Source organism: Accipiter gentilis, chromosome 12 (assembly GCF_929443795.1).
Source record: "Accipiter gentilis chromosome 12, bAccGen1.1, whole genome shotgun sequence".
Classification (NCBI taxonomy): Eukaryota; Metazoa; Chordata; class Aves; order Accipitriformes; family Accipitridae; genus Astur; species Astur gentilis.
In genome coordinates this window covers 33,097,501-33,121,911 of record NC_064891.1, presented here as the reverse complement: position 1 = coordinate 33,121,911, position 24,411 = coordinate 33,097,501, and the positions used below count along the sequence as shown (strand labels likewise).

Here is a 24,411-nt window from a genome sequence, read left to right as displayed (position 1 = left end):
GACAAGCCCAGCCCACAAAACTAGGAGAAACAGCAAAAGACAAAAGTATTAGCATAAAGAGGATGGCAAATACTATTTTTGATTCCTGGCACTGGGCTAACAACAAAGTTTTTCTCTTTAAACTTTATTTTCCAAGATGAAAAACACAACTGTTGTCACACCTATTTTTTTAACCTAAGAAACACTAGATTTGCGCTACAAAACCCCTTAGTCTTAAATAGTCTTTCCACCTGAAATCAGGTTGCTGAAGTAAGGGATTATGTTAAATTGTCCCATCAGATCCATCTAGAATCAGCCAGTTTCTGAATTTCCTTAATATAGTAAATATTTCTCGCCATTTATCACTCCTGTTAACCTGGATCCAGTTAAATAACTGAAATATCTTCTAGTGTGTGCATCACCAGCAAAATTCTTGAGCACAAGACAATCACAAAATTATTATTAGTGGTCATGAGTGAACCAGAAAAAGTACACAGCCTGATCCCAGGAAAGGGTTAATCTCCAACACATAAAATCGTCCTCATCCTGTTTGTGAACTGACTAAATTTAAGCATTGGAAAACAATACACATGAATGCACATTATGCCATTTTTTAAGAAACCAATTTCACAATAATTTTACTTTAATTCCAAACTTCAAACTTACCTTCAAAAGGTACTTAGGAAAGGAAATTTGCTATGCTTTGAGCAGTGAATAAGACTGAATAATGAAATTTAGAATCATGACCTAATGTTTAGGTTTTTTTCTAACAAGAACTGAAGGGTTTATGTCTTTATCAACACTTCTCAAGAGAATGTTCTTTTATGACATTTTTCCTTTTTCTTGTACTAGAGATTGCAAAAGCAGTTCTAGTAACACCAGAGTATTGGTAAAAAACAAAGTAATTATACTCTTCCTGCTTAATCCACATACTATAAATAGTCTTAGTGTATATATTTGTATGTGTGCAGATAGGTAAATGAGATATAACGTAAAAAATAATATACAGGTCCAAATTAGGATACGCTATTACAGTGGAAAAGCCAGGGACATTCTTCTTACTATACCATCCCTAAAATTATGTTCTTGGCTAAAATTCTGAAGGGATTTTAAAGATAGAAACGCTTTAGTTACCTTATGAAAGATCTTTTTCCATAGCCTAACTGATCACCTGTTAAGTCAATTGCAGCACAAATTTACCTTAGTCTAGAGCATAAAGATATTGGATTTAGCCCTTACAAATATCACAAACTTACAAGTATTGTATTGCTGAAATTTCCTTTCAATTCAGAGGACTTGCCCAGGTGGAATAAAATTAGTGCAGTTCAGGGAAAATGAGGTTTTCCAAGTTATAATAGCCTACAGTGATTTTTCTTTTCAGAAAAGGAACCTTGGATTTCAAATTCACATGGCTGCTTGAAGAAGCTGCAGAGTTATAACACTGCATTTTAATAGGATAACTGGCCATTAAGTCCCCACACTACTTTCCTTTCCTCCATCCTCAATAATATACTACTACTACTACTACAGTTAGCTCCATGGTAGAAGCGAATTCCTTTCCTTGTGAAAGGAGAATATAAAGGCAATAATGATGAATTTAACCAAGGAACAACAGTGTTAGAACAAAAGATAAACAGGGAACTGAATGCTTGATTTTCTCAAAGATCTCATTTTGTGCTCTATTTTTGTTGCCCTCCGGAAATAATGATTTTACCATCTTTCTTCAAAGAACAGAAATCTTCACTTTCTAAATGATGTCTTGCCAGGTGAATCTGTACTGAATCGTATCATTCTGAACTAGTTGGTAGATGGTACATATACATGAACTGTATATAATTAATGAGGCACAGTTTTCATGGTACCGTGATTTCAACAGTTCACGGATAAAGAAACCGTTTAATTTTTGCCCAGATGCACTTCTCCACAAGCAGAACATTAGTACCTTGTGGCAACACACTTTGCAGACAAACTGCATTGCCCTGCATTTGACACAGTTGTTCACCCTTCTCAGTTTGTAAAATCTGGATCCAATTTTCAAATGAAAGATCACTTTGCTGAACATTTATTTTTCCTGTGGAATTACTTTATCGATGCTTGGTGAATAAGCTCTTTTCAACTTTGGGGGTTATTTATTTAGGTTTTTATTCTCTTCAAAATGTGAGTGGAAAATGTTTGTCTGCTGGAGGGGCACCACATGCTTCGGATCTGGAGATTGACTGACTTCTACTGCCTAAAAAGCAAGTCAGCAAGTACAAATACAGACAGGAGGTTAAATGATCGTTAAGTATCTAAATGAACTGGGAATTACAGCCCCATTTTCAAAAGTCTGTCAGATGAATTGAGTTCCAGTCTAATTCAGAGTTCTGGGAATGTAGATTTCTATACACTCAAGAGTTTACTAAACTGAACAATATAATATCGCAAAGAGATGGACAAGCGAGCATGAAAGCCGAGAAGGATGGAAAATGAACGCAGCAGTAACCTGCCATTTCAGGAGCAAATGAAGGTTCCCAAAGCAAATACTTTCCCTATCTGCAATAAATTGTGATATTCTTCTGCTTAGAATCTGTACAAATTTTGAATACAGCACATTTTTTTCATTGAATGATTAAAAAGAAAAAAGCAGCTTTTTATTCCAAAAAATTTTATGGGAAAATGGAGCAGTCCCAGTGAAGTCTTGCAGTTTCCATTACATTTTTTTCTGTTTCCTCTTAAGCACTAAAAGCACTCACTCAGTTCTGATGTTTCCAGTTATTCTAGAACCAGAATATTTTGTCAAAAAATGGAGTTCCGAAAGTAGGCAATATGTTACGTATATGCATCTTTTAAGAACGAATATTTCCAAGGCAAGTTTAGAAAAACTACTGTTTAAAGGAATATTGATTTAAACAGTATAATTTTCAACCTGTGTACTTCCTATTAAACTTTATGACATTTAAGGCCATTATTTATTAATTTCATCTGTATCTTTCTTCTCTGAAAATACTCTACTGCCCATTGTATAAATGTTTGGATTGGTCATCTATATGTTATCATTTTCCAAACGTTTTGAGTTCCTTAAAATATCATATATTTGTTTTAGAGAAGAGCATTTTTACATAATGGGGAAATTCAGATGGCATACAATGGCAAGTTTTTGGAATCAATGCCATAAAAGTTTAGCATAACTGATGACTGAGCCAACCAAACACTACACTCAAAATGATAGGCTTCCAACTCATAGGTGAATCAAGTGGTCCCTTTATGCTTTTGAATGAGATGGTCATCTATTGAATATAGCTCTTAGACCAAGTTTCTCTGTATTCAGTTTAATTTACACTTACGTAACAGTGGACCATCTTGGGAAGGTAATTTCACTCTTTCTCCAATACTTTGTCCACTTAGAACTGTTTGAATGACTCGGTTCTTCTATTTCAGCTTAACTTCCGCTTATGCACCCTTTAATACTATTAATGCAATGCTTTGAAGGTAATACCACACTAAAGTCAAATATATTTCTTTTTGCCTATGTAGGAACTCTTGCTGAATCACAGGAAGAGACTTAGGCCTGGACAGATGTCTTTGGGAAAAGGAGAGGTGGGATTCTGCTCCAAATCCAGGGAATTTTAGTGCCTACTTCCTATTTTGAATTCTGTGTCATAAAACAATTCTAAATTATCTTTTTTTAAGCAAAGAAATGTCATTGCAGAACCAAAAACAATCTCCAAAACCAAAATCTACATTGGTCTTACCAATAAATTTCTATCAGCAACAATAATGCTGTGGCATCAAGATGCAAGTAGCAAAGCAATGTTTTTATTACCACATCATGCAGACCTGTATGGGCTTGGGTGGCTGACAGTGCGTAGGCTAGAAAGGACTTGGGAACTTCTCCATTCATGAGCCCATCAATATAGAGGAGAGACATTATCTTTTATTAGATGTCTAATACCAACTCTATTTTTTTCTTGAACACATTTGTGCAGTGTTGGTCTGTGCACTCTAATTTTATATTTTTTTAACAGCAGTTCTTTGCTTTTAAATATACAGTCTTGCAAAGGCTAATACCACTGTCTTGAGAGGAGGACTCAAGGGAAGAATTTGGAGGTTTTGATTAATCTTTGAAAATGCTGAAACGAGAACCGACACGGACAATGGAGTGGAGCTGTGACCTAGGCTTTCTCTAGACATCTAGATAAGTGGGCTGACTTTCAAAAGTGACTAAGCACCCAGTGCCTTCCAGCTACAACCTATAAGTATTGCTGGAAGCTCAATTTGAAAAATCACACTACGTACCTAAAACTGTAAAAGGGACCTGGCAGCCCCACATTAGCCTGAAAAAACCAAACCCAACCAACCAAGCATTTGTGGCCATTGTAAATACTATATCGCATGCCAATTAAATACAGTGTTCTCAGATAAGCAATATGCTGTATGCACAAAACCAGCAGAATGAACAAATACATGCCATTAGTTTGGATTATTTTTTTTTCCCCTAGCAAAACCGTGTCAAAAATCAGTGATTTTAACAAGCACTCAAGTTCAGGGTAGCAAATTCCTTTCCACTTCTGACTGGACTTGGTCACATCTATCAAAAAATCACATACTGCATTAGCCATAAATGTGACAAGACTCATCATGTCAATCGACTAGTCACAAGACATCACATCTTTCTCTCAAGTGCAGTGGAGAGACAGCAGCTCTGCCAAGCTTTTTTACTGAACCTGGGTGGTTGGAATCCAGGTTTGAATGCCAAAGAATTTTAAACATGTGTTAGGAGTTTGCAGGTGGGAGAGGAGACTAAAAGGAGGAGGTTTAAATTTTTTTTTTATACTATCGATATTCATTAAGTTAGAGCTGGTACTCAGAGACTGCAGCTAGGGGGAGCAGCAGAGGGAACACAATATTTTTTAGACTGCAAATTCCCACTTTTGCCTGATGTGGAGGGAGATTCAGTGAAAGCAGGGAAAGACACATCCCCCCCTCCCCACCAGCACTTATAACACCATGACTTTTATTGACGCTCCCTAAAATCTCTGGTCAAATACATTTGAAACAAAGTAGGAGATTCTTGGGTTGTTTGACTGTAATCCTGAATTGCTTTGTCCTCAGTTGTCCTATTTATTTGTAGATGGAGCCAACCAACCCTGTACTTCCCTGGTGTGAGAGTAGTTTCCATCAAAACTAGCAACTTTGGAAACATTTGGAAACTTTTCAAAAAGCTGTAAGGTTGTCCTAACAGCAGAAGTGTTAAATATAATTTGCACTAGTAAAGTGTTCTGTTAATGCATCACTGAAATACAGAGTATATTTAAAGGAGGAAAAAAATCTCACTTTTGTCTTCCAGAGTTGCATATTTTCATCATCTTAGAATATACTTCACCAAGAGGCAGGAGGAAGTATTGACGTATTGCTTCTTCCATAAGCTCTCGAGGAAGTGACGCTTACTCCGCTGTCAGGTCCAAGTTTGCCGACCTTGCCTATGGCGAACTCTGCCTTGAAAGATAACTGTGCATACAGAAGGGCTGAGAGGTCTGAGCAGAAAAAAGAAGGTGGATTCTGAAGGTAAATTTAAGTCAATTCACTGAGTTATACAGGGTTTACCATAGAAGCTCACTACAAAATTATAGGATGTACTTATGAAGTTTTCTATAAAGTATGAAGATACTCAGCCCTATGTATAATGATAATTTGGGAGGGAAGAATTTACTCATGAGCAAAAAAAAAGCTTGAGGAAGTAACAAAGAAAAGCAAAAAGAAAAACCTTCAAAGCCAAAAACTTCATTCTGAGTGACGAATGACTTGAAAATCTGACCCTTTTTTGAGAGTATTTGTAGCTGACTAAATGGTAGCAAAAATTCTTTGAAAAGTCTCCCCTGACTTGTGCATGCTACATACTTTGTAAATCTGTCCTAAGCCTCTTTGTCTATTTCTTCGTTTTTCCATTTCCTTTTCATTATAGTCATGTTTTCCATTCTCCGCAGCAACCTCTTTGGAATATTTTACATTTTGCCTAGAAGTCTCTCTGGGTAACAAACCTACAGGGAAGCTCATGGGAGTATTCACACTGATGTCCATGGGCATTGGAGAGGATATGAAAATCAGTGCCCACTGCCATAGACCCAAAGACCGAGGCAAGCAAAGTAGTTAAATCTTTGCCTGACTAATATTTATATATGCACATCCTAACCAAATTACAGAAAACACAAATGCCTCCATTGAACCACATATGCTTAACTTTCCCGATAAACTGAGGCAACAAGCTGGGTTATTTATGATACTGATAAAATATAAATTGATATTTATTTATTATGTTGACAAAAATAATAAATTCTTGAGAAACTACGCAAGAACGTAAGAGTTGCCATAACATACCAGAGCAAAGTGGTCAGGCCAGTGTCCTGCTAGTTGCAAATACTCCAAGGACTAAGAACATAGGCAAGTACGGAAGGATTTCTCCCAGATGCACTCTCCCAGCTTCAGCCAACAGCAGCTTAGACGCATCTGAAGCTGGAAGTCTTACCACTGTGTTTAGCAACTACCAGTGCAATCTCTTGTCTCTGCATCTGCCTCATCTCCGTTTGAGCATTTCCATACGGCTCCCACAGGATCATGTGGCAATGAGCTATACAACATGAAAAAGTAGTTCCTGGCTCTCTGATAATTTCACACTGTCTGCTCTTGGCTCTTCTTCTAGGGCAGATACTGAATGATTGCTCCCCATTCACCTTTTCCTCACTCTTCATTATTTGTATCTCTCTGTCCTGTTCTCCCATGGGCATCCCTTTTCCAAATTGATGTGTTGTGTCCTATTTAATTTCTCCTGTGTTAAAGCAGTTCTGCTGCTCTGATCACCCCTGCTGTCCTCCTCCCCCATCTAGTCCTGACTGCTTCTATATCCTTTTAACAGTTACTCAGCACCATGAACTTAGAATTAGTGTAAAAATACCCTCTGTTTTGTTCTCGGTTCCTGATCTTCTGCTTTTTTTTTTTTTTTAATATTTAATTTTTGTCTCTGCTGCTGTTTCACCATTAACTGATAGCTAAAGTGACTCTAATGTAGAAGTTGTCACTGTATGTGCCTAACTGACGTCACATGATTCCATGTACATTGCTTTATACCTACAGAAATGGAATTTTACCTGTGGGTTTTATTTCTCAGATGCTCAGGATACAGACATTTACTGCAACTCTTTGTGGTCGATTTAAGTTCTTACTGTTCTGAATACATTTCATTAAGAATTCTGTGCCTCCTAATCCCCTGTTTTCCAGACAATTTACCAATAAGTTGAACATCAGTCTCTAAAAGATTTGTGTGAAACTTTGCTTACAGCCTTCCTGTATTGTGAAAGCTGGCCATTTAGTCCTGCTTATTTTCTCCTCCCTACTGATCAGTTATTAGTTATTCTAATCAGTTATGAAGTGGGTTATCCCTTGGCAGTTCAGTTTATTTTAAGCTTTTGCACTTGAGCTATAGCTCCTTTCACAGAAGTATTTGCAGAGCAGTGGTAAATTACTTGCCAGAAATGGTGTCATTTGATTTTGATCTGTCATTAGCCTGGTAAGAGAGTGCTGTTTTGAAACATTAACCTTAACATTATCTTTATAAATATGATTAAGGCTGAGTATTAAGAAAGTGTTTTCAGAGGTAGGCTGGAAGGAAGAGGAAAGCCTCAGCCTCACACATGTTACCAGGACAGCAGAACGTTTGAGGTTTTTTGTTCTGGAAAACATTCAGGTGAAACATACTGTGAAAATAAACTTTAGAAGAAGCAAATGTTCACAAAATGTCTTCTAGTAGCTACTGTTTAAATTAATTTCCTGCCAATAGGGTCATTTAGGACAGAAGGGGATCAAAAGTAAAAGCACTGTGATATTTTACTAACAAGTGGTCAAAGCATACAAGCACAAAGACTTCCAGTGAAGTCAACAGCACCAGGCACAGCCGAACTCCCTGTCCTGCAGTAACGCAGACACATGTTGTACCACTGACAGCGCACAAACCGTGTTCGTGGCTGGTCTTGTCTGCTCATACTATTTCAGCAGCATGGATGACCCTGGCTGAAATTCAGCCCTGCGCCGCATAAGCAGCCCTTCAAGCCCTCCAGCTGGTATCTCGCAGAAACTAGTCTGCCCTTCAGAGAAGGACTAAAACTCAAATTTAAAGTGCTACATCACAAAAGTCTTGCACTTAAAAAAAAAAATTTTGAAAAAAAAAAAAATAATCCCCAAGCCCCAACAATCCCCCCAGAACCACAAATAAAAAAAAAAACCACACACACAAACTCTACAACCTGAGACCTGAATACCAACCAACAGCCAGAAGAAGCACTGGAGGTCAAACCAGGGAAGAGAGGAAATCAAAACCAGAAACTGAGTGTCAGTCTCTGTTGTGCAATCTATTTTCACAGAATCAGCTAAATGTGAATTAGTGAATTCCACTTCAGCTTTTGCTCCTACTGCCGCTATATCCATGGTATCTGGGAAACGACTTAGACACATCTCTGGAGAACAGCATGGGTCCAGTGCTTCCAAAAGGCCAAAGTCAATACGTTCATGTGTCAGATACATGTGCCAGGGTAGCTGTCCCAGCTGCACAACACATGATGTGTCAACTGCTTTACATAGGGTGGGTCAGGAAGAGGTTCATTAAAGAGAAACACTACAGCTCTGCTGGCAACATCTCTGCATCCCTGTCCAGTTTTACACCAAAAAAAAAAAAAAAAAAAAAAGTGACACTGCTTTAAGAAAAGGGTAACTCTGGATGGAGATCAAAAGCCCTACAGAAAGGCCAGAGGAGCTGTGTCTGGTACATTAGATACAGATCCATCATCGATCTTTCATAGCATTATTTCATCATTGAGGGGACAGCGTAAACTATTCTGATTTAAGTTTTTCTGTAATAACAACTAATACTCTGAATTTGTTCATCAGAATAATCTTACATAGGTGATGAAAGACGGGAGAGCTCTTTGTCCCCAAGCACGCTTTGCAGTGGGGGAGTCTCCGCCAGACTATTTCCTCTGAGCTGAATTTTTCTCCTGCATGGAAAAGGCCATGATCCCGCTCCCTCAAGGCATGCAGAACCTAATTCTCGCTGAAAACATTCAGGGAGTTAGGTACATAAATACCCTTCAAATTCATCCTATCTATAAACAGGGCCTAACCTTTGAGATGGTTTTCTGTGCAGAAGCATATGGCACCTCTTGCATAAGATGGGCAATGAGACAGCACGTTTTGCAGAGTAAGGAGCTGAACTGTGGCATTTCTGGGCAGCAAGAACTTGTGTCTGTGGCCACATTTTTTTGGTGCATCTGCTGGGAAACAATGCTGGAGGGGACCGAGTTACACCACTTCTTTGGGTACTGAAGTGTCACCACCATCACAGACATTCCCCTCAGTGGACCTGAAAGGTGTTCCTGAACAAGTGAAGATATTGCCATGTAGCTGTTATACAAGATAATGGGCTTTCTCTCATTTTCCCCATCCTTGACCCTTTCATTCTGACCCCTTAGCTGTAAAATACACTTCAGTCCCACCAAATTCAAGAGTGACAACTGCAGCCCAGACCTGGAATTCATACACTGCTATCATACTTGTTCGTACAATGTATGCACTGGCTTCTATTCATCTAAAACAGAGTTAAGACAGCGTTATCCTACTCTTCGTCTGTTTGTTCCTATTGGAGGGGGATTTTGTGGGTAACTCACTGAGACAAGAGCCTGAAAGTGGACACTGTTCGACACTGGACGGCGTATCTTGGCTAGCAGGGCTTGTCTGTGGTACACGCCTGTTCAGAAAAATGAAAGATTTTCACAGTGCTAATCCCTGTTACACAGACAATCTGCAGCCCATTTGCTATTCTTTTTTGGCTTTATTTTTAACAGGGCCTTAAAACATATTTTTCCTTAAAATGACAACATTCTTTTCTGCCCTCTTTGTTCGTGGGGCTTTGTGCGCTCATAAACAGTTTAAGAGTTCCCTTCACACCTGTGGTGCACATGTGTGGCTGTAATAAAGACTCTTATCTATCCTTCACTGAGAACTTAAGAGGACAGTGTTTAAGAAAAGGCACCATCTTTGCGACTGTCATGAACAAAACCAAACCCAAATCCCAAACCTACAGCAGTGACAGTAAGGCCAGCGTGCCTGGGGAAGGAGGTAACCTGACCCAGAAAGCTCAGTAGAAATCTGCTTTCCCAGGGACTAAGGAGTGTCTCTAGTTTTGCTGTCCCATATTTAAACCCTCCATAACCTGAGTTCATTCAAGTGCACCAATAACAGACATTGCATTTCAAATGAACGTCTTCTGCCTAACAGGCACCTCTATGCATGAAGGTCTTTAAACATTTTACAAATGTTTTTTACTAAAGCCATCCAAAATCCCTCTCAAGCACAGGGCCAAATATGCGCTTCCCAGTTTGGCAAATCAGGAAAGCAAGCAGGGAAAAGCTAAACATGAAACTTTGACTTTCACACTCATTCTTCCAACCACCCGATAACCGTCCCCCTTCAGCATTCCAGCCAATTGTTTCTTCTACACTTCCAGTGAAATCTGAAGGTAAAAAAAGCTCTTACATTGTTAATAATAATAATGCATTTCAATTTATTATTTATCTCTGTCTACCACCGTTGTTTAGACAATACTTAAACCAAGATTTTCATATGCTTATAGACAAACACATAGGCTAAGAAAGCCTGAGTTCCTACCTCTGAAATCCTTTGAAAATTTTGCACTATCTGGCACATTTTATATATTTGTGCAATACCATAACTTAGAACCTCCTATTTCCCACGTAATAAAAGATGCATCTTCTTTCCCATTCTAGTCCCTAGAGAGACTCTAGAGGAACGAAGGGACAGTCTTTATCCTCCCTGCTGGCCCCGAAGTCGGAGCAGCCTGCACCATCCCAAGGTTCTGCTACTTCATTCCTTGACCTCCCCGGACTCTGCGTTGCTTATTTGGAAAATTGTGCCGAAAAATGCTTCCCAATTAGCATAATCTGAGCTATGCTAAAACTATGCTGCTACTCAAAAACAACTTGCTCAGAAAATGCCCCCTGGAGACTTGTTTACACAGCAAGGAGCAGATCAGCACGCATTAGACTGCAGTGCCACGACTCCTCTTTTCGGCTTCCTCGTGATGGTTATACTCTGCTTGCGCTGCCATCACTGGCCGGGCGCCAGCGCCCAGGTCTCAGTGGAAGGAAAACCCAAAGTCAGCCTAACCACAGGACAGTTTGGGATCAGCAAGACTTTCCCAGCCGCTTTCAGCTTAGGCACTGGTACAAAGTCTGAGAGAAATTTCCCTCCACAGAGGAAACCTTAATCTTCTGGTTAGACAACACCACACACTACAATTTGATACTTAATAAATTGTCGTGGAGCTATAATACAAGTATTCACTTGGTCACTTATCCTTTTAGCAATAAAAAACAATTGGGACTGAAATTCAGTTGCAATTTGTTGCAGCTGCTGTGGCAAGGACCCCCTCAGAAAGTAATTTCCAGAGGATTCTTCTTGTTAAAAAGCCATTTCCTTGGCGAGGAGTGGGATGTCTGGAAGATAGCAACAGGGACAAAACCAAGCGCAGAAGTTTACAAGCGTTCCTGAAGAGCATTTTAAAACCCTTGGATTTATTCAAACAATTACAAAAACATTTTATGCAGCTAAGAAGTTTAGCCCCTCCACCAAACTATAAAGTAGACTTTTAAACCTAACCTTTGATAGGCAGATTTCCTCATTACCCCTAAGACAACACAGACAACGCATGAGGCAGCTTAAGCACTTGGCTCCACCCTGGAGAAGGTGTGGAGAGAGGATGACAACCTCCTGGTTTCCCAGTCCTTCCACGGCTCCCAGGCTTTCCATTCTTCAGTTCTGACCCACACCCACTCTCTCCCCACCACAGGAATTGGTTGAACTACTTGGTTATGAATAATATACATTGCAAATTTAGCTTTGTTGGGAGTAACAGGAACTGAGAGGGTCTGGAAGAACAACTTCCAGTCTCACTGGGCAACCCCATAGTGTTCAGCTCACACGTTATGGCATGCGGTTGGTTATGTGGGTCAGACGGTATCCTTATTACTACCTGAGTGCGTGACAAACTGAAAGTTAAGAATGACAAGTCTGGTAAAACTTTCAGCCTATACTAAATACATGAAACAGTCTTCACATTACTTGGTGGCTCCCATCATCCCACAGAGTTAATGAGATAATCCCCCCACAAAGAGAAGTCTAATGATGCCAAGCTGTTTATCTCTGTAAATGCTCATGAATTTATCATCAGATAACACCCCAGCCATGCCACCTTCTCTAGCCTGCCAAATGGTTACCCTTTTCCTTGATGGAAACACAGGATCGTAGCCAGCTTTTTCTTCCCTTCTGCTTCTTCCATTAATATTATCCCTTCACGTTACTCACCAGATGGTCTCTCACTACGTGAAAGCGATATGTTAACTATTTAATCACAATTTGCAACTCTTTTATTTGGTAAGGAATGCCATGCTCCTGTCTACCTCTAAAAGACAAAATGGCCATTTGACATCTCCTCTCTCCTTCCCTCCCATGTGAAGAATGACAGGGGAGATCATGTATGAAAAAGAAAGTTAAGTACCCACCCAGTACTCCTCCTACCAAAGAGGAGAAGTAGGAGACACACAGCTCAGGCTCTGTGTCCTGAACAGCCTAATGCCCCATAAGATAGAGAAAAGCACAAACTTTTCTTTTTTTAAGACAGAAAACAGGATCCTGAGTGTCCCAGGAAATTCACAATGGACTGGATAGGAGGCAGGCTCTGCTCTCTCGTTTTCAAGCCAAAAGAGAAGAAACAAAGAAATATGGCAAGTTCTGCAGGCTGTACTAGCCTTGCCAGATCAGGCCAATGGAAACTTCATTTGGCCATTTTACACTCAGCTGCTGCTGAAGACACACTGCAAAGACAAACTGTCTGCCAAGCCCAAGGCTCCCTAACACCATCTCTTGCTTGCAGCTCTCTGTCTTATTGGACAGAGGTTTTTCTCCTTTTAAATCCATGCTCTGTGAAAACTCACCCTGAACAGAGACCATATAAGTTAAAGCACCTCTGTGTTATACTCCACATGAACACAGCCACAGTAAGAAAATCAGGGAAAACATTTGGGCACACCGGTAAATCTAGCTGTAAGAGCAAGTGGCAGGTGGAGTCTTCCTTAGAACTTGCAGCATTGGGAAGGCCAAAATCAATTTTCTGTATTGACTTCTGAAAACAACGTAAGCTATTTGAGATGGGACCCAAGTCCCAGTTAAACATAGGACCTAGACTTCTATGGCTCTTTTGAGTTGACATGAATACTTGACATCGGCCATCCAGAGTACCATGGCTGTACTTCAGGAAACACTGGAGTTTTTCTGTTTAAAAAACAAACAAACAAAAAAAAAAACAAAACACCAAAAAACCACCTAAAAGGAGGGGAGAAAGTTATATGAAAGTAAAAAGGTTAAATACAAGATGGTAGCACATCTGTCGGTACCTTTTTTTTTTTTTTTGACACAGCCTAAATCTTTCTGATACTTCTGAAAATGAATTGAACTAAGTTAATGCCGACTACATTAGTTAGACTTAGCATTTTGCATTTCTGCTAGTGGTTTTACATACAGTTCTCTCTCCTGCTTCCAGAGACCTTGTTTTACAGCAAAATGTCCAGCTTTAGGATCTCTGCAGGTTGTCAAGAAGAGGTGCACCATTTTCTGTAGGAATACCTAGCAAAAGAAACAATTCTGGAAACTACCCTACTCTGTGCAAAAGGGAAAATAAAGGAGCTTTTCCCCCACCAGATGCCTTACTTTTCTTGATGCTGTTCTAGTTAAGAATGAGATTCCAAGAATAAAAGTTTCCTGATGCAACATAAACATATTCTGTTTGCAATTCCTTTTAAGAGATCTCTGCTTTAGGCATTTCAGACTTGCAGGGAAGAGATCACACTAACAGCAAGTCACTGCTTCACTTAATGCAGGCTGCCAAAACGCATAGAACTGAACCCTGTCCTCTCATTCACTGGACCGATAAATATGCTTTTAAGAGCATGCACAGACTGGTTCACACTTACATGATGCACAGAGAATGAGGCAGAGGGCTTGCAGAGTGAAGCAACACCTCATTCCCGAGCATGTGCAGAACAGTCCACCTTCGCTTACTGCTAAAAATGCTAAACCAGTGCCATTTGCACTACATATGTGCAACATGCATGTCTCCGAGATTCATTACTGTGCATATGAAAATTCAATCATATCAAAGCTTAGCTTTAAGAGAGTCTCAAGGGGCTGAACCGTGTACTTATGTGCTTTGAGGGGGAAAAACCCAACAATTCTTAAGCTTTTTGTAGCATTGCCCCGGTCTTTCCTTTTGTAAGGACAAAATAGCTGCTGAATGAGAGAACCCCACACTCCCACTGTGTGTTTATATCCATTCATTTTTATAAGTCAAGTTCTGTTTGTGTGAACACAAATGTATAAATCATAGATGGATTTAGGTCCGATCCCAAGAAAACTGTAACTAAGATGAAGAAAACTCATTATTTTATTTGAAAACTGCTGTGTTAGTCATTTAGTATGACCATATGTATCCTTTTACACCATCTCTCTCTCTCCAACACTACTTTCTGTAGCTCATTCTAGAGCAAAGGATTCTGCAATGAGCTTGCAAGTATCACAAATTCACCTATTTTCACATTTCATTGTAATTTGAAAATTGCTTTATGCTCTTGAAATTTTCCATTAAAATAAATCCATCCTTCAAACAAAAAGGGAAAAAAAATTACACTGAATAAAAGCGACGGTTTGGGGACACATATGGTCATTGCACATTCTATGCTTGATCAAAAAAGAAGAGAAGAATGTTCATGTTCTCAAATGAAAATAAAGACTTTTGCAGGCAAAATTAATTTTTAAAAAGTAACAGAACCACCCTTCTGATCTTCTTGGCTTTTGTACGGCCTTTCACATTCATGGACATGAAGCTTATAGAAGCTGGTTTGAACCTAAAGGTACCAGAAACACAGCCTAGAACATAGCACTGAAAGACAAGGATTTCCAAAGAATTATCCTCAGTTCTTAAAAAAAAATAATAATTAAAAAAAAAAGTCTAAACACACTTGGAGTTTCACCAATGCAGGAAAAGCAGAGAGGTGGCTTCTGGTTTTCTTCCCCATTTCTGCGGTGCCATACAAACTTCAGCTCCTCAAATCTATCATAAACGTCTAATGACTGCAGCGCCGAAACCGACATAAAGTTCCCACTGCAGTGGGACGTGGTGACAAGCCATGTGCCAGTGACGGGCCAGGTGGGGGCTGCTGGCTCCAAGTCTGGCCCATTGCATCCTGACTCTTGCCAGCCACGACCAGTGTGTGCATGTGGGGGCAGCATGAGCTTGGCAGGGACTTCAGCAACCCAAGCAGGAAGGGAAGGTCTCTGCTTTGAAGGTGTTCTCCAAATTAACATTTTTACGTATATGTAAAACTTCATTGGATATACTTAAAAAGATTCTCAGATACAGAAAACCCGAAAAGGAAAGCAATGCTTGAAAAACAAAGAGAAGCAGGAGCTTCATGGGACTCCTCCTTTGCAGAGTTAAATTCCTCCTAAATGACATTTCCAGGGTGAGACATTTGTAAGTACAACTGTAAAAGGACCAAAGGCTCAACTGACAAACCATGAGATACAGAGTGCTTGCAAAATACATCCAGTGTTGAGATAATCAAAATCAAAATTAAACTTGTGCTATATTTGCATCTGCAAAGCATCAGTTAATCAAACATAATGAGTTAATCAGACTCATTTTTCTGAGGGCAAAATGTAATCATGCTTCATCATCTTTTGTGTTGTCCTTAGACTCTGACAGACTTTCCAAACAGAAACTAACTCTTCTTAAGTATTTGCACACCCAATAGCACAGCAGAGTCCAGGAAGTTTTATAGGCATTATTGTAACATTAATAGGAAATAGCTGTAGTAAAGCCACTTTATAGAAGCTTTTGCTCTATATTAAGAAGTCAAATAATAACAACAAATTGAAGGGGACACCAAGCATGACCCAGGAAGGAGATAATACTCTGCATCCCATTTTTGCAATCAAGAGACAAGCCACTCGGCTATTTAGCAAGACTGCTGCCAGTAAACCAGTATGTCTCCCAGATCCCTAACAGCAAACAGCAAGAGCAAAGAATACGTTCTATGGTGACCTCTGCGGATTTAGCAATTCTGTATTTATTTTTTTATTTAAAAAAAAAAAAAAAAAAAAAAAGGCAGCTGTTGCTGGATGTAATTTCTAGGTATTGTAATTAATTTATTTTTAATCCCATGGAGAAATAATTTATACTGTTTTGGTTGCTAGCTATTCAAGATATTGTGGTTACATTTTTGGTGTCTTTGGTACATTTTATTGTAACATTCTCAGGGCACTGCAGTCAATTACTACATCTCATGCTGTTTTACTTGCTACAAAGCATCATCCAAGCATTTTCTAGCAAGTCCTTGTGGGTAACTATGTCCTGTTCAGGAAACACATGTATGTCTATGTGCTGATAGGTATGAGATCAGCGTCAGCTTAGCCATTTGGATTAATGCCTTTTGGTTTGGCTTCTGTGGCCTCAAGCCTCTTAGCTCAAGCTGCGATAGAGTTTAAAAAAAAACAACAAAAAAACAAAAAAAAAACCAACCAAACACGAAACCCCAAAACTTTTTAAAAATTAAACCAAGTACATTTGGAATACAAAGGCTTATCTGGTATCTGAGTGTTATGCTTCTGCACTGTTAAAACTTGTCCCAGCTTTTCACTCCTCTCTCACTTTTCCAGGCCTCGTTATCTCTGATTCAGGCCCCCAGTTGTGCCGGTCCCCTCTTTTGGCCATCCCAGTTCTTCCCTTCATTGCTGCTGCTCCCGTCGTGCGCGTGGGGGAAGTGGGAGGGACAGTCCCAGCGGGAAGCACAAACCCAACCAACTACGCAGCACCAAAGGGAATGAGACACACAACTTGCGGGGGAAAGAGCCGAAACAATAGCTTGTGGCCAGGACTCGGAAAGGGCAGAAGATAATAGCGCCCGCGGATTAAAGAAGGAAAACAGCTGGAAATAAAGTTTGGTAGGTCTCAGCCTACCAGATCATTAAAAGTGTTTGAGTGTGAAGGATTGCAAACCCCAGCGCTGATGGAGGGGATAAGCCTCAGAGGAGAGCAAGGACCATAACCCTGAGACAAGAAATCAAAAATATGGTGTAGTGAATTAAAGAGGCTACAGAGCCATCATCCAGGAATCTATGGAATGGCTATGCCTTTCAATCACAGCTACGATACATGGGATTTTCCCTTTCAAGTTGCATCTCTATACTTGAGTGAGAGCACTCAGGTGGGACAGCTTGTATTAACACAGTGGAAGCTATAGCTAACATGCAGAAAAATTAATCCACTATCGTCATTAATCTGCCCTTTTTCATTTATGACTCTATTCACTGCATTGTACTTAGAGATGACACATCCAGAACGGTTTCCCGGAGAGGCTGCCCTACTGAGGTGTTAGCTGTTCTAGAAGCCATTTCTCTAAATCAAGTTTTGAAAGGAAATTGATGGCAGACAGTATATAGTACTGACCCCCCCCAAAGTAACCTAGTCTAACATGCACTGCACAGTCCTCTTTCTGAGCATATTTTTCCCTTGTGCAAATGCTATAGACACATTCTGATTCCTTGTGAAATTTGGAAAACATTAATAGTTTGCAAAGGGGAAAACAGGAGTGACAGTGAAGAACAGTGAAGACAGTGAAATCTCACCCATTTAGCACGTCAGTGCTCCTCATTCTTTGCTGATCCAAGGCAGTAAAGGGAAAAAGAACAGAAAATAAGTAATATTCCTCAGAAAAACATAAAAGTGTAAGTCTTACTAAAAACCACATTTGCCCTGCCAGTCCCTCCATCAAGATAGATCAGCTTGCTTTGCTCATGCCAGTATCTTCATTAATTTGAACGGGAACTTTGCCTGACGAAGGAGTGCTGGATCTTCCCTTTCTGGGCAGAAGCACTGTAACTACCAGCTGAAATACATCAGCACCCTAGATAAGCCATGAACTATTGTGTCCATTGATTTATTGCTGATTAAAGACTCCCAAGTTGCTCCTAGTCCTGAGAATTAACAGAACTGAAAACGTTACGTTAACATATTAGAGAAACATTCTGAAAGTGCATTAGTCTACCAAGCTGAATAAGCACATAGGCTGCTGGCTGATGGTCCTTTCATCAGTTTCAGTGAGAGTCCTCTGATTTCCGCTACATGTATCTGCAGAGAGTTGAATGATCAGCTTCGAGCTGTCATAACAGCAACATTCCATTAATTTTCCCTTAAGTTGCATATCCTTGGTCCTTACTAAAACTATTTCCTAGTTTTAAACAAGACGCTCAACTCACCATTTAAAGTTACCAAGATATAAAAGGTACTCCTACTTTTGACACATTAAAAATACCACTAATGCAACAGAATGTTTTAGAAAGAAAAGTATAGGTCTGTTCTTTTAGCAAATGGCATGCAGAACTTAAGCACAAAGTCCCATAATCTAAACAAATCAAGTACTAACCTAATAAGAGAGTACTTTAAAAAAATTATGAAAATATCATGTCTTAATTGGTTGAGATGTGTGACATTGCTGTTAAAAAATGCAGCGGCTCACCAGCCCTGCAACTGGAAGTATCACCAAAGATAAAGCATTATCACAAAAGGTACTTCTTCCTTTATTTTTTTTTCCTTCTTTTTACTGCAATTCTGTGTTAATTGTGTTGCTTCGGGTGGATGGCCGAAAGTAGCATCTACAATTCTTGGCAGCAAATCCGAGTCATTTTCACAGACTACATCTGTGCGAGACCGCGCAGGAGCCGGGGACGGAGTCCCAGGGAGAGAGGGTGAAATCAGGACCGACAACCCTTGACAGGAGGTCAGGCTTTGCTCCCTGGGAGCCAAAGTCACCGATTCTCCAGGGGTCTTTGCTTGTGATACAAACGGGACACGTCCTTAAAAAGCATGCCACCTCTTCTACCATTACAGATACTCACAGAGTTGTCTCTGACTTGAAGTGTACCTTGTGAGTTCATACCAGTAACTAGAAGCCCCTAGCCAACAATTGGGGTTGGCAAGTAAGGGGCAAATCTTGCAAATACAGCTGGTGGACAGTGCAACTTGTTTTCCAGTAACTGGGTGAATTATAATCAATCATTCTCAACATTGCGCTAAATACACATTGAAGTGCTAAGGACGTTGTGCACAGGGAAGGGCGGCAAGATTTCTCCAAAAGGCAAAAATTATATATCATGTTTGGAGCTGTACAGCACAGCCCTGCAAGTACCCACACTGAAACTCAGGAGACTGAGATAACCACTCAAGGGGAAAATAGGTCCTATATATTGACTTTTTGAGAACACAGAGAAAACAAAAGAAAACCCAAAGAGAACATGTAAGAAAGAGTATCGTGCTCCTGTATTTCCTCAAGGTGATTTAACATAGTAATTATTACAATGTGCACTAGGAAAGAGCACAGTACTTTAGTAACATGAAACTTCAGCACAGCATCTGTTACTAAACTTTGTTCAGAGGTAAGGAGAGGCGACTAAATTCTGGGTAAATTATAAAACAATTGAGTGGCTAGGGAAAGAAAGCCTAGAAGAGTTTAAAAACAAATTTCTGACACACAAAACCAAAACTACCACCACTGTTATTATGCCTGCACACAAACCCAAACGATAACATTCAATTATTAGCAAGCTGATGTAAAACACTTTACCAAATTCAGTGGATTGCTTCAATTTGCAGTTTCTCTGCTGCTTTAAGGAAAATGTAGGCAAGATACAGACCCTTCAGGCTTTGAGTATTTTGCCTTTTTAGTCCTGAATGTTGGCAGCTCTCTTGCTGCTACAGTGTTTGTTGCTTATGAAAAGCAGCTGTATTTGGAGGTACTAATAATACCCAGTGGTATAAAATCTAGATTTTCTGAAGAAGTCTACCTCCTTCAATGCCACAATGCGCAACATTCATACCATCCACATGGAGACTTGATAGGAAAGTAGAGAACTGATGGCTAGCTGAGCGAAGATAATTTTCTATCAGGCTTCCAAGTTTCCAAGCAGGGTATAGAAGAAAGAAGACTGCATAAGCAAGTCAGGGTCTTTTTTTTTTGCCTTTTTCTTTTTTCTCACCCCCCCCCCCCCCCCCCAAAGTTTCTGTAACCTTTTCTTTCTTCCTTACACTCAAATTTCCTATTCAGGGCTTTCAATCCCTGCTTATCTCAACTGGACATAACCAAACAAAACTTCCACAACCACTGGAGCAAATTCTGGACTAGAAACCTAGAATTTCTTTTCTGCCATATTAAGCAAATAAATGTGCCTTAAACTATAGCTCCAGGACAGCATGCTTTTTTATTCTCACCATGGAGAAAGGTATCAGACATCAGCTTGCTAGGCGTGGGTTTTAAAACCAAGTTTGTTTCACTGCTGTAAATGCAGTTTTCACTTCATGCTCAAATTTTCCTCACCTATTCAAATTCAATTCATTTACTGTCTAAGAGTTAAGAAATTTCTTCCTTTACTTCTAGCAGCCCTTTGAAGGAGTCAAACAAAGAAATGCTGAAGATAAATTTTTAGATAACTCTTTCTTCCATCAGTTATTAATCCTACAGAGAAAAATGAAATGTTTAAAACCTTCCCAATCCCACTTGCACAATTCTTAACACCAATTATGAGATTATATTGTCCTAGGCAACCCCAATGAAATAAATTAATTAATTTAACACAGTAAAGCTTCGAAAACAACGTGAGGGGAAGACTAGCCATTATTCGCATATAGCACACAGACGGACAGACACTCGAGCAATGAAGCGATGTCCTACCTCTCCTTGCCGGTGATAGTGCTTGGGAGGTTTTCCCATCTGCTCTAGCATTTTGCCCTTCTTACTGCTAGCAAGCGTCAGTCCCTGGTGGATGCCTGCAGATCTGTTGGTTGCCTGAGTTGGAGCCTCCCCCATCAGGGTGGATTTGATGGAGTTCACCTTGGAGCTGGAGCTGTCTAGCTGGGAGCTCTCCACGATCAGGACCGCGGCTAGTAAGAGGAGACAGCAGGAGCACTTATTCCACATCAGCACGATCATCTCCCCACCCCCCAAAAGGATTTTTTTTTTCTTTTTTTAAAGCAAAGAAAACAAAAGAGAGGGAAAAAAAAAAAAGTTTTAAAAAATATCTCCCAAAGTTGTTAACAAAGCAATGGATTTCAACGCCACACACTCAAGCAACTGCTGATCTGAGAGATACGGGAGAAAAATAATTTTAAAAAAGAATCCCCTAGGAAAAAACCGTGTCAAGTCTATAGGCACTGAGCAACTATCGGGTCTGTGAAGAGATGGCTTTTTCCTCCAGGTCCTCGAGAAGTCCAGGCAATTCTTTAGTCACTGAGAGCAACAAGCTACGAGGCAACTGCACCCAGGGCAGCTCCCCGCCAGTGCAGGCACCAGCACGTTTGCTTGAGCTTCAGAGACAGAAGGGAGCGAGTTACTTCCCCCCACTCCTCCTCCCTTGCTGCACAAGCCAGCAGAGAGGAAACTCAAACCAGATCCAATCCAAGCAGCACCGGCAAAAGCTGGGCTTAGTTTTCTTGCTCTCTCTCCCCCCCCCACCCCCACCCCCCCCCCGCCTTTACTTTTTTATTCCCCTCCTCCTTTTTCTGTCTTTTGCCTCAGCCTCTGCAGCCAGCAGGAGTGAAAGCACCCGGTCTCCTCCTCCTCCTCCTCCTCCTCCTCCTCCTCCAGCCCGGCCAGTGCGGGCCGAGGGGCTCTGGGCATCTGGCGGCGGGCCGGGCCGGGCCGGGCCGGCCTGAGGGAGGGAGCCGCGGGGCTGACACCCCCACACCCAGCCCGGCGGGAACGCCACCACACGGCCAGAGGGGCAGACCCCCCCCGGGGGGGCTTCCTGCGCTGCTGCCCCTCGCACTCAGGGGGCTCCGGCAGCCTCTCGCTGCCCACCCTGCCAACCCCAAACCCCCCCCCCCCCCCCCCGGGTATCCCTGCCCCCTGCCACCCTCAACCCGGAGAAGGGACTTGCGACCCCTCCGTGTCGTGTGTGTCCCCCCCCCGCCTCGGTCCTCACCTCTCCGGAGTCCACCTTCTCCTCAGCCTCTCCCCGGGGCCCACGGCCACGCACAGCCCCGGACACGCGTGCTACGCTCTCAGTGGCACCTCGCTGCCGTCTCCGAGATGGAGGTGAAGTCTCGCCAAAAGGGACGGGTGCCGGCAGGCTTTCCTCACGGGCTCCCCAAATTGCGCTGCCGAAGCGTGCTCCGGGGCTCCCTGAAACGCTCCGAAGCGCAAAGCGCGTTGGTCCTGCAGCGCTGTCAAAGTATGGGGCTGGCACGTAAACCCCGCCAAATCTTATGCCCGAGCCTGCAAAGCCCACTGCCCAGGTAAAGGGCATGTCCAGCCACTAACGGTGCGCTGCACCACTCCTAAACGTGACGCTAGCAACTCGAGAGACTGGTTTTGTATTCATCTTCTCAGTTTCCTTGGCACGAGCACACGTCCGAGTGCTGGGGAGCATCCAGGTGCTACTAACTACACCCACGCGCTCCAAGGCCCTTGCATCCCCCCCGACGCCGCGCCAGAACACTGCGTTTCAGAAAACGGAAGGTAAACGGGGACACAGTGCAAAAATTAGCAGAACTGGGGTAAACCCAGCTCTTAACTTTTCCCAGTTACCTGCAAAAGGCTTAGTGCAGAGAACACCACCATGGGGCACTTGTGTACTGCAGTGGAGAGCTTGCAAGCCCTTGTCTTTCCCCTGGACATGCGAAAGTGGGGTGGAGGGAACAGAAGATGGTGAGAGGAGCAGCCTTCTTGCTGTCCCATATGTTCATGTACAAACACTACCTTGTCTGGGAACGGTACAGAGAATTTTCATGTTTTCCTCCCTCCCCTTCTCTGAGCCATCAATCCTTTCTGGTTACTCTACCTCTTTCCACGGCAGAAGAGATGAAGGAGAAGAAATGCTCACCTGAAATTTCATTTCTTCTAAATTAACAGCTGGGAAAAAAAAGAAGTTGCTAAGGCAAGAAATACCAGGGAGGAGTCGGGCTCTCTTTTGGCCCCCAGTGCTCCTGCTCCCTCTCAGTGAGCAGAAGCCCTCCTGGGGGCTCAGGAGCTCTCTGCAGGGAATACTCCATGAACCACGCCACTTTGGGTAAGTTTTTCAAAATGTTGTCTGTCTATCGACGTGTGACTGCTAGCAGTGTGTCCTAATGTTAGGGCTTGTATTATATTAAACAGAGCATCTTACGAAAAGTAGCTTAATTTACGTCTTTTTCCACAGCTCAAACCTTAGAATTGTTTCAGAGGTTTAGTCCTATCTCACAGGGCAGATTCTTTTTTTTTTTTTTTTTCCTTTCTTATCTATTGACCTCTCACTTCAGGGGATTACTACTGATCTTTTAATTTTTATTTTTTTTTAAGTAACAACTGAAATGACATATCAGCCCCCAAGACTGGATTTTGAACTGTTCTACAGAGCGTGACATTTGCTCTGACTCGGGCTTCAGATGTGCTCACATTTACTGGTTTTGAAGCTGGGAGCAATTTTATTAGTGCTTGATTTCAGAAAACTAAGTTCAGAATTAAAATTTCACTTTTTTTCTGCATTCAGCTTTGTAAGGAGTAAGGAATGAAAATAAAAGTTTGCCTTCTTACAGCATTTCCTTTTTTCTGTCTTTGTGCAGCCTTAAATAAACTAAAATTACATTTCTGTCCTCATCCCTGATAATTCCTGAAGACATTTGTAAGGAAATATTTCTAAAAGATCAGAAAGCAATTTGCAATTTCACAAGAAAGTGATAAAAGCCAGTCCTTTTTGATCATTTTTGACTTGACTTTCAACACCCAGCCCTCCTGGTGTTTCATCCATCCCTCCCAAACCCAAAACCAAAGAGCTATCAGGGCCACAGGAAAAGCTCTAACAGATAATTTCATAGAAAGTTGGCAGAGAGCCATATAAACACCACACACACACAAAACGGGTAAAATCACAGCCACAGAGAAACACACAATCCACTCCGGCAGACATATACAGTGTATATAGACATGTGCATAGGCAGCCTCATGCCACAAACAGAGGAGGGCTGACGTCCACCCACCCATTCACGTAGGATCAAGCTGAGATGGAGAAACACAACCTCGTAACAGCTCCCTGATTTCTAATAACAAGTAAGTCCTGCATTTCCTCGTCCTATTACCATGGACTGCCCTAGTCGCATTTTGTTTTCTTGCTGTGGATAAATACACTTAAGTTCCAATTCACATCTGTTTTCCCAGCATTCCCTATATATGCCACCATGGAGGCTTAGCCCTGATCTATCCTGCTGCGTGGATGGTACCAAATTTGTAAAACTATCAAGCCAACAGGTTT

General features: G+C 41.3%; 1 protein-coding gene across 3 annotated transcripts in view; it reads right to left on the bottom strand.

Moving 5' to 3' along the window:
- DKK2 (dickkopf WNT signaling pathway inhibitor 2) overlaps positions 1 to 24,411 on the bottom strand; it is a 136,762-nt gene that overhangs the window by 23,427 nt on the left and 88,924 nt on the right. For 2 of the 3 annotated variants that reach the window (XM_049815471.1, XM_049815470.1), the window contains one exon: positions 20,859 to 21,067. In XM_049815471.1, the coding sequence (XP_049671428.1) occupies positions 20,859 to 20,993 (135 nt within the window). In that variant the 5' untranslated portion in view covers positions 20,994 to 21,067. Of the gene's footprint in view, positions 1 to 20,858; positions 21,570 to 24,411 lie in introns of those variants that run through there. The other variant, XM_049815469.1, reaches the window with a different exon arrangement.